The 11656-nt window shown below is 36.2% G+C and overlaps 1 protein-coding gene across 1 annotated transcript in view; it reads left to right on the forward strand.

Moving 5' to 3' along the window:
• LOC113228313 (ras-specific guanine nucleotide-releasing factor 1-like) overlaps positions 1 to 6386 on the forward strand; it is a 47106-nt gene extending 40720 nt beyond the window's left edge. The window contains exons 5-11 of the mRNA XM_026461573.1: positions 61 to 158; positions 2507 to 2640; positions 3401 to 3549; positions 4113 to 4192; positions 5498 to 5615; positions 5700 to 5768; positions 6234 to 6386. Of these exons, the coding sequence (XP_026317358.1) occupies positions 61 to 158; positions 2507 to 2640; positions 3401 to 3549; positions 4113 to 4192; positions 5498 to 5615; positions 5700 to 5768; positions 6234 to 6386 (801 nt within the window). The remainder of the gene's footprint in view (positions 1 to 60; positions 159 to 2506; positions 2641 to 3400; positions 3550 to 4112; positions 4193 to 5497; positions 5616 to 5699; positions 5769 to 6233) is intronic.
• The last annotated feature ends 5270 nt before the right edge of the window (positions 6387 to 11656 follow it).

Here is an 11656-nt window from a genome sequence, read left to right on the forward strand (position 1 = left end):
AATGTGAAATGCACACTTATTTTTTTGTATAGAAAAAAACCATCGTGTATATTTTTATAGGTGCCAACTAAAGAGAGTATTGAGACCTTGTCTGCTCTGGAAATTGCCGAGCAAATGACGTATTTGGATTACCAGATCTTCAGCGCAATACACAGCGAGTAAGTATTCCCACAATATTTGATCTTAATATCCCCAAAACTCACATTTATTTATTATTCATTAATGGAAAACTAACAGCTTTTTACATTTAAGAGGGAGCAGAGGAATAATTCCTAATCTTCGATTTGATTTTAGAGGGGTATATCCACTTTAAAGTTAAAAATAAAATATTGTATGAGTAACTACACGATATATTCAAGCATAGACACTAATCAGAAACATAAAGCAATAAAGTTTCCTCGATAAATAAAAATCACGAAATGACCTCTAATTTTCACATTTTTTCGATTCATCCTCGAAATGTTACAGGTTATTAGGACAAAAATTAGATAATTAATTATATTTATGCAAGATCGAGAACTGTCACTACGGTTTTTTTTTAATCCCTTTAGTTTTAGAGTTATTCCGCTAAAACGAATGTGGTACTTTTAATGCGCAAAATTTAACATCTCCTGTCGCATGTCACGCGAACTTCAGGCATATATTTGTCTCACAAATGTGGGTGGAGCCAACGTCAAAACTTTTTTAGCATGCTCCCTCTTAACAAAAACTGGAACATACACATAAAGCCAATTACAGGTTTCGATTTATAGCTTCCGACAAATCATACACGAGCATTAAACAAAAGAACAATAAATAGTATTTCTTAACAACATGCACTTACATAAATTAAAACAACCCAATACCTGCACTAATCACAAATTGTTTAATAAACTTAGGTAAATAGAATGTCCGTGAGTTTACGCTTTAGCGCATCAACATTGCAATTGAATATATCAACTTCCAGGTCATGATTGCTCAGCACACTATCCAATCTCTTGCTAGCTCTACATAGAAAATATTTTGTCTATAGTTAGTCCTCGCTAAGGGAACTGCAGTAGGGTGATAATGTCTCATAGAACGAGTAGGTGCAATAAACGAAATATCACCCAATAAGTCACATAAGTAAATTCAGTACTCGACCATTGACTATGTGTTATTAGCAGAGATAGGAATAGGTAAAGCTTAGAATAATAACGCATAGAAACCTAGCCCGCACACGCTAAGTGAGGCAAATTGAAGCGCTCCCAAAGGGCCTACACGAGCGGGCGGGCCTTCAGTGCTCAAGGTCAACTCGCACCGCGAACAGCTCAAGAATTTTAGCTAAAATTGACGAAATGTGCGGTAAATGAGTGTAAAAATACGCCAGACAAACATAAAATAGATGCTAACATCACATTCCACAAGGAAGTAACGCGTTTCAACTTGTATTTTTATATAAATATTCACTAAAACCGAAAATTAACCTAATACTAAAACTAGCCTACATGAATTTGATTTTTGCCACACTTGTGACAGATATGAAACTATCATTCTATGCGTTATTATTCTAAGAGGTAAAGTATATTTAGTTAAACTTCAAAGAATTAACAGTAGAGTTCCTGGTAAATGAGTTCGTCCAGGAAGGTACCCGAAACGATTGCGTCTGAGTGTTTTAGAACGGAAATAATTACCTATATTGGGGATGTATAATAATATATGAATATCATGATAGTAAAACATCATGGTATTCAATAACAATATTGCAATATTTAATGAGATTTTTTGTGAAGTAACTACACTATTTTTGTTATAATTGTGGATACAGAGATTGAACACATAGAAAAATTTCGTCGACCCGGTGGGACTGACCATCTGAGCCACGGGTCCAGTTACCGAATTGTCGAAATTCTCCTACGTGTTTTTGTTATAGATCTTTGTACTAGCGTTCGGCATTCGTCGCCGTTAGTGATACTTAGTGAGATATTTTTGAATAATCTCACCGCAGCCGATAGCTTAGATGATTAGAGCAATGCTACGGTGCAGCACGGTCGTGGGTTCAAGTCCCACCGGGTTGATGAAATTTTCTGTGTATTCTATTTTTGTCTCCTTAATCATAATATTGCAATTAATATAGCGACATCTCTGTTAGTCTGGTAACTATAAAGGTGGCTGGTTGAATGAAGAAATTTTCATAAGTTCTCGTAGATAGCGCTCCGGTTAAAAGCCGTTTAAATCCAACACAAAGAACCTCAACAGGCACATAGCGAAATTCGTAAAATCTGCTGAGTCGATAAGAACGGTAGCCATGTTGAGGTAACGGATGTTGGTTCGAATCCAGTCGGATTTAAGGAATTTTTCTTTGTGTTTAGTTGACCTCTTTATCAATAATAGTAAGTATGCATTACTTATGTATTTGTGTACTAAATTAACAGATTCAGGCGTTACTTTACGGAAGTCTATGTTAATTAAAATGGAAGTTAATGAAGTAGTAGCGGAAAGCGTAGCAGAGTAGCAAATTAATTAACTTACTTATTCTGTCCTACAGGGAGTTCTTGGGGCAAGCGTGGACAAAAGCAGATAAGGCGGAGAGAGCTCCGCACATCTTGATGATGACCGCTCACTTCAATCACATCTCAAACCTCGTCATATCAGAGATTTTGAAGAAGTATACCATGACAGGTATGTCAAATCGGAATATCGAAAAGTGGCCTTGATTTGATAATGAAAGAAACATTCAAAAAGCACATTTTTTGATTGTGGTGAAATTACAGGCACATGGGACTTGTCAACTTATGTCTCAGGGTGACGGGCGCAGTGGCAGTGCCCCTCTTATTTTTGCGATTTAAAGCATTAAGCGGCACTGCAACTATTGCGGACAGGCGTGTCGCTTACCAACAGGCGCACGGGCTTGTTCGTCCCATCACTCTTGTTATCATAGAAAAAGAACGTAATTTACACCACCTTGAAAGAAAGTGCTAAAGTTAAAGTTCCCGCTCTGGGAAATAGGTAGTCAAAATTTCGTAATAAATAGTTTAAGAGTTTGATATTATCTAAGAAAGTTAAGAAAAAGCTTTTTGGGGAAAAGAACTATATTTTTAAATACAAAAACTAGTACACACATAAACTAGGCGCCCCTGACAAAAGTTTTGGTTTATGGCGCAGCGATGTACCACCGGTGTGGCCACAAGGAAATATCAGTCAAACATCAAATTATAATCATGTGATGTTGAAAGTGACATTTTTATGAATTTTAGATGAGTGTATTATAAACTCCTTCAATCGCGTATATTATAAAAGCGTAACTTTAAAAGTAACTATTATTTCGCGCCACTAACGCCATCTAGTGGCTAAGAGATTGCATAAAACCTTGACGCTCTTATGCAAACGAAAAACGCATTTAAAAGATTCGTGATTAAGTAGGTACTTTTGTACCCTGTAGGGCGAGTGCAAGCTATAGAGAAATGGGCGGCAGTAGCGGACATAGCCCGGTGTCTCCACAATTTCAATGGCGTGCTGCAAGTGTGCGCTGCGCTCTCAAATACTTCCGTTTACCGCCTCAAGAAGACTTGGGAGAAAGTCTCCAAAACGGTAGGTCCTACAGAAAATTTAGTATTCAAATCGATACCTCCAATGAAAGCACTGCACTCATTTTATTTTTTGGCAATTTTCCGTTATTTTTGTAAACAGCTAAATTTATTTACTAATATTATGCTCCCCGAATGTGGTGAAAAAGAAATAAAGAAACAAAAAAAAAAAGAATTTTGTGAAAAAAAGGTAACTAAAAACAAATTAAAAAGTTTAAAAACAGACCAGCAGCTTGATTTTGATTGCTTCTTCCTATCGGAAACTGCGTCTTTTCCGATACGAGGCGTATAATTACGATTCACAACTGGCCGGTAGGAAACTTTTGACATTTCTAATCGGAACAATAGTTAATTTAACCCACAAATTAGAGAGAATTGGAGTTGTAGGAATCAGGTTCGTCTTCTCGCTCAGAAACCCATCTGATATCGAGACTACCCGGTCGGATCAATTCCGATTCCGAAAAATCAGGACGCAGGTCCAAAAATTAAGATGGCGTAGTGTTCTTTGGAGGTATCGAAATATCAAGTAATGGTCAAGTATTGATAGTTTTCTTTTAAAATTTTCAGAGCAAACAAACAATTGAGAGGATGCAAACACTAATATCTTCAGAATGCAGGTTTAGAATCCTGCGAGATGCGTTGCACAGGTCAGGGTCAGTGTTGTGTTGTGATTTGATCACCATAAGTTCGGGTGAAGCCTTGTAGGGAACAGTGAAAGTTTGAAATCAATCACTGTGGGAGAATATATCGCACCCTTAGTAATATAAGGGCACAATCCAAAAAAGTAGATTTTTGGGAAATTTGGGAATTGATAGGGACTTAAATAATAAATGGGATCAAACTTATATAGCTCCATATTTCTGTTATATTTTTTGTACTATATGGGTCTAACTTGAAAGTGTTTTTTTAACTTGCTTGAAACTTACGGAATTTATTTATATTATTTTTTTTATTGCTATTTATAATACATTTATCAAAGAACAAATCTGCCAAATTTCATATTTATAACTTAAATAATAAGCATGTTATTTGAAAAAATAGGTGTAATGTTGGAATCTAGAATCTATACGCGATTTCCCAAAAATCTACTTTTTTTGGATTGTGCCCTTATATTACTAAGGGTGCGATATAATAAAATTGAGGATATGCACTGAATTCTATACAAACACGGTTCCTAAAAATTTTCATGATAGAAAAAAAACACAAACTTACCTCGAAATTATACAAGAAAACCGCTGTATTCAGTAAGTAAGTAAGTAAGTAGTAAGTACTTTACATATACCAAAGATTTTTATTTTATATGAACTGAACTAAAGGGAATATACTATATCGACCTCGCCTACGTAAAGTATCGTATGTCGAAATTACCAAGTTTAAAGGGAGCCTTTTAAAGTTCTGAATTCACTGAAATAGGCACAACTCGTGACTTTAGTATTTCTCGTTACTCACATAGAGTATTATAAAATCCTAGATATCGGTTAGATGATTTGTGATGATCTATTAGATGATCACTCTATATGAGTAACGAGCTTTGCCGAATAAAACGGAGAACTTAAAAACTCTTCCCTGTAAACTTAGCAATTTCGACATACGATACTTTACGTAGGAGGGGTCGATATGATATACATTTATCAAATGGCTTCAATTTGAAAAAAGTTTATTCGACGAATCTACTGTCGACTTTTTCGTCGGTTTCGTTCGTAACATCTTTTAACCTCTCTCCTGAAAAGTTGCCATTTTGCAGACATTGCTTTATTGCACATAGGGTGCGAATTACAAGTTTACAGAAGACTATAATATAATTTATAATAATTCATATAATATATAATTCAGATAATTAATGTTGTTCGTAATATTTGCAGCATTTATTTATTATTACCAAAATATTCTTTCTTCTTTTCCATCTTGTGCCGCTTGTGGTTAAATTACATTGGATGATTTTATTTTTACAGGTGCGACCCTCCGTGCATTCCGTACTTGGGCATGTATTTATCAGACCTGTCATTTATTGACGAAGGCACATCTAATTACACTCCTGACGGTTTACTCAACTTTTCCAAGATGAGAATGGTTATTTTTTTGTTATATATTTTCGGTTTCGTTATATCTTTTCTGCATAGCAATGTGGTTGAAATACTTTTTTGTCTTTTCTAGATCGCCCATGTGATTCGTGAGATCAGGAACTTCCAGCAGACACCTTACAAAATTGATCACATTCCTAAGGTAAGCCAGACTAAAAAAGATAAATTATAACGATGGTGATAACCCCCATTGTCACAGAGGAGAAAAGGTTGCGGTTCCACCAGAAATGTGCGAGGTAGCTCGGAGGTATGCGAGGAGAAAAGCGAGAAATTTGTGCGAGAGACGCGACGGATGTGTGCGATGTGTGTTTTTATGGCGCCGTAGAGACTCAAAAAAACAAATTGTTGCGTTTGTATCGATTCAAATGCGATACAGACGCAGAAGCTCGTCTGTATCGCGCGCAAACATCGTGTTGGAAACAAGAAGCTTTTATACTCAACTGGAGTTTGTAGTTGTTTAGTTTCAAAAACGAACTGTCTCTTATCAAAAGCGCGATACACACGCGCGGCCACGGGCTTATTCAGGGTGTGCAGGTATCTAGCCGCCGCTCTGAACAAGCCGCCGAGGTTGACTGCGTCGAGACGGCCGTAACGGTGTGCGCGGCAGGTGTGCGAGTTCCTGCTGGACCGCGCGCTGGTCATCCCCGAGGAGCGGCAGTACACGCTGTCGCTGGAGCTGGAGCCGCGGGCGGCGCGGGGCTCGAGCGCGGGGCTGCACTCGCACTCGCACTCGGCCGCGCCCGCGTCGCCCGCCTCCTAGCGCCGGCGCCGCGCGTCGCTGGCTGCGCTCGCGCCGCTCAGGGCCGAACGCTAGGCGCGCCGCGCGTCTTTGCCTCTCTCACGGGCGCTAGTGGCCTTCCCGTGCAACCGAGACGACGATGGGGCCGTGCTATCCGCTCACCCGAGGCACTACTGGTACTACCGCCCCTTGGTGGGCGCTGAGGCGTACTACCGCATTTAAAAAAAAAGTCTATTATCTATATCGCCTGTTCAAAGAGTGACGTTTCCCACAAAATGTCTTTAGTTTATATAGCTATGACAAGAAAATCGCTATCTTTCTGCGCGTGAAACTCGATAACAGAAAAAGCTATAAAGTTAATAACAGTTTTACCGGCAGAAAGATGGTGAATTTCTTACGACTGGTGCCTACATAATTTGAAGATTTTTTGTGAAAAATGTCACTCACGTGGTCTCACCTTTAAGCAGACGATATACATATATCTTTTTTTTTTGTTAATTTCAAATATACGCATTTTCAATTATGTTTTGTGGTGGTGGGCGTTGAAGTTGTTTTATCTCGCAGTAGGAAAAAATATGCACTAGCCTCGCGAGAACCGGATCGACTCAGTGACGACGGTCTGTGACAACCCTGTACATTGGCTGAGCCGGGGTCAGGACCTGAACTTGGAAGGTCCCTGTGGCTATAGACCTAAAGGTCGGTAGTGAGCGTCACTATTATCAAAACTTATGTAAAAAGGAAGGGGTCATACTGTGCTATCCGGTCTACTGTTTCAATCACAGGAACTCTCGTTCTGCGTCCGAGATTCGTCCTGTCAAATAAATAATACTCGATCAAATTAAAAGAGATATGATGCGAATGAAGCTTCATACTTGACATTGCTTTTTGATTTGGTTGAATATTACTTATTTGACTGTTATTTTGTCGGACGGAAAACGAGAATATACATAGGAAATGTAACTGTTTTTCGGATTTAAATCGCGTGTATTTGTTTCTTCAAGCATACCACGCTACGGACTCTTCCCGTCGCGGTTGACTAACATGGTAAAGTCATCAAATAGGTCTAATTCGACTCCTCCTACGTAAAGTATCGTATGTCGAAATTGCCAAGTTTACAGGGGAGCGTTTTAAAGTTTTGAATTCAGTAAAATGAGTATAACACGTAACACAATATTAAATTGTAAAATGATAAAATAAATTGTGGCGGTTCGTCTGACCGATATCTAGGATTTTATAATACTCTGTGTGAGTTTTGCCGAATAAAACTGAGAAATAAAGTTACGTGTTATGCAAAACTTTAAAACGCTCCCCTGTAAACTTGGCAATTTCGGCATACGACACTTTACCTAGAAGGGTATTAATGCAATGTACCATATTTTCATAATCACAAAATAAAAATAATATACTTCAAATTAATGACTTTTGTAACTCAAGTTCGAAATAGATTTGCATGACTGGTTGATAACTTTGTCATCTCAATCAACCTGACCATGAAACCTGTAAACAGCACGAAACGTTGGTTTATTAAAAAAAATATATACACGGGATGTAGTCCGAAAAATAGTGTCACTTCTAAATAACGCGTTTCCAACAAAATACTGGATTACGTAGAATAAAAATAAATATGCAAAAAGCGTACTACCTATCCACCTAAAACATTACCCTCTTTTGACTGCATCGTAGTCGGGTAATTGGATGCTGATAACCAATAACGTATAAACCAATATGATCATAGTTTTGCGAAAATGGCACCTAAGGTTTTTTCGTTGTTTTTGATAGTTTGTTCTAAAATTTACTTAAAACATGAAAACTTTTGCTTGTCATTGTTGTTGTTGGGAAATTATAGGAACATATCACTTCAATTCATCATTACTGAGGTGTCAACAGCTAAATTTTAAGCAAATTTTAGAACACACTCAACATACATAGCCCCGCACTAGGGAAACCCTGTGTCGTGGGTGCCATGGACACACACATAGACAACGACAAAGTCACGAGAGATATAAATGTAAGCCATACAAATATTTCTCCCGGCCCGGGAATTGAACCTAGGACCTCTGCGTGACAGGCATGGTAACAGTTGGGCCACGGAGGCGGAGTATAAAAGAATCCTTTTTGTAACAATCAGTTATTTTCAAAAAAGTTGGTTTTGTTAATACTAGAAGGCGGTAGTAATATTTTATGAAATACTTGAATCGCGCTAAGATTTTCCCGGGCTCACATACGTCATATTATTATACATATTATGTAGCTCAAAGAGTTTTGTTGGTTTTCGTACTCAGTTTAATAAAGTGAAAAAACTAGTGAACAGCAGTGGAAGGTTTTTAGGATCCAAAAGTACAAATTGTCATAAACAACGAATAAATGTTTATATGCAATTTCAGCAGAACACGATCATGCTCGTTGACACGATATTGCATAATAGCATCCAATTAGCCAAATAACACAACTTCTTAACTGTGTATGACTAATTGACTACGCGAATTCAGATTACCCGTCTAATAATTACGAAGTAATACGAAGGGAGTGGTGTGTAATATTTTCTATAAATAAAGATGAGGTTTAATGGCGTCAACCATTTAAATATGTTGTTCTTTGAGTAATTCTAAATTATACTTTGTATATTGTTAACTAGTTAACGAATGAAAGTTAAAAATCGGCGATTACTATCGTTCTATTTAACTAAAATAGTTTCTATAAATGTACAAAATGTTCTAAGAAGAAATACTTAAATCAAAAATATACAACTTTATGAATTCTATTTTTGTATTTCAACTTGTCAATTAGTTAAAGAGTGTTATACATAACTATAGTTTGAAATCATCAAAACATATCATTTTCATTTTTCTAACTTGTACTCTTTGAACTGAACATAGACAGCTTATGAACGTATCAAAAGCTCTATTTAGTCACTTAGGTATAAATAATTTAATTATAAAACGATATTGAAAATGATGTTGGCTATTAAAGAACTACCACGAAGTTGTTATATGGGGTAAATCGGAGGCGGAAGTAAGACTTTTTGCACACGCTTCGATTATAGAACTGCTTTAACGTATCCTTAAAACATTATTCTGCTTTGAAAATGTAGATTTTAAAGATTTTGTGAGACGGGGGATTTGTTACTAATGCCCCCTACCCCGGTACAAAAGTAACACCATTTGAAAACAATAAAACGCAGAGAAAGTATAGAAAAGCACGATTATATTTTTTTTATTAACAGAAATCTCATTTCAGTCTTGTTTTAATGATATTATTATTAATAAAACCGACAATTAAAAACACGTAAAAACAAACAAAAACAGTAATTTTAATTTTAATGGCAATGCTTTTTATGGCTTGGGATTTGAAATTTAGCCAGAAAAACTTGTAATAATATACATAATCAAAACACAATTAAATTAATTATTTGTTTCAATTGCCCCCTGTTACTTTTGCTTCCGGTCCACACTACAAAAATGTTCCACTTTTACAAAAATAACAGACACTAATCTATTTTGTAAACAAAAACTGAGGCATTCATTGTTATATCAAATCCAATAATAAAAAAAAACTTTATTTTCAAATAAGTTAACAACTGACAGGGCCTCTAATATTTTTTTTAGTTGAGTATACACACAAGCACATTTGGTAGTATTCCAGTATAATTATTTTTTATACTACACAAAAAAATATATTACCTGAAAAAAATTCATAAAATATTCTAAACCAAATAAAAATTAAGAGCTTCTAGAATAATGAAATAGTTTTATTAATATAAAGAAAGCACATCAACTTCTACTAAAAGAATCTGTAAGTGTACATCTATTGCAGGACTGTATAGATTACCTGCGTATATGAAAATAACAAAATATACAAGTCATATATAAGTACCTAATCTAGAACGATCAACGTGTTCATAAAGTATGCAGGTAACGTTGAGAAACATGTTGGGAAATGAAAATTAAGATATTGCGAAAATTCGTTACACCATATTCAGCTTTTTAAGAAGGAATGTGGACTTTGACACCAAGGTCTTAGAGTAGAGGCACGCTGGTCGGTTTACTATCAGATACATTTCGGAAAAAAAAAATTGTTATTATTATTAGCACATATGTACCTCGTTGGCACTTATTTAACACACAAAATTTAATAAAGAATTCAACAAACTGTTAAGATTACTAACAGGTGGACTGTATGCTGTCGAAACTTCGACTCGATATTTTTTTTTGTGTATGAAACAATTTGATTTTTTAACGGCAAATGGTAACGATTACGGGGAAGGTTTTATCAATGTAATCGTAAAAATAAAAAAACTTGATCTTGTTATCGTATCGTATGGTGAAACGACTTGCCAAGCGGCGCAAAACCGATTGTTGCTCAGAGTGGCTCAGACGTATAGGAAAGGAAGTGCACGTCGTGGGAGGCTCCTTTCGCGCACCCAAAAAAAAACTTATTACTTATATAATTCATATGTCCTTTCTTTGTACAATAAAGAATACATTATATGAAATATTTTTTGTAACGGCACTTTTACTGTTTAAATTTTTATTCACAAATTCCACCGCAGAGTACAGCCGGGAGTTACGGACGTGAGTTTGAACACAAATTAAAATGGAGTATTTTAATAGTGATTTATTTATTGACTTAATAAAAAGTAAAGTCAGTATTTGGAATCATAAATGTTCTGAATACAAGCTACATTAACACATTACACTACATACTAACATTTGTGCTTCCATTTCAACATAAATACACTGGATTCCTGTACTAGGTGCGCGGCTATAATTACTTGTGGTCAGCTGTGTGCCATGTCCACACCAGTGCAGTGCGCTTTCATGTTTATCTTGCGTATTCCTCAGACGCATGTGTATAAATACAATAGAAGTGGTTAGTTGGCGTCTGATGTGTGCCAAGTGTAGGTCTCGAAAGACTCTGCCATTTTCACTTTGTCCGGCATGGTTGTGTCATCCTTTCGTGCAAATTTTCTAAAATCCTAGAAAAATGGCTTATTGTACTGTTTTGGAATGCAAAAATGACAGACGCACCAAAAATATTATCCGTAGTGGTATTTCTTACCATCGGAAAGTCTTCAATTTTCTGTATATCGGAATATTTTTTTTGTTACAAGAAAAGAAGGTAAAGCTTATACCCCTGCAATATGGTCGCTTCTTGTTTGCAGAGCTAACTAAATAACTCCAATTCGTCGTCGTTTGGCAATTAATCGCTAGATGGCGGTACATTGATTGAAATTTCAATATAATATCAAAACGTCGTAACTTGTAATAATAGGCATTGATGATACTGAACTT

Source organism: Hyposmocoma kahamanoa, unplaced genomic scaffold (genome assembly GCF_003589595.1).
Source record: "Hyposmocoma kahamanoa isolate Upper Pololo Valley unplaced genomic scaffold, ASM358959v1 226, whole genome shotgun sequence".
NCBI classification, from domain to species: Eukaryota; Metazoa; Arthropoda; class Insecta; order Lepidoptera; family Cosmopterigidae; genus Hyposmocoma; species Hyposmocoma kahamanoa.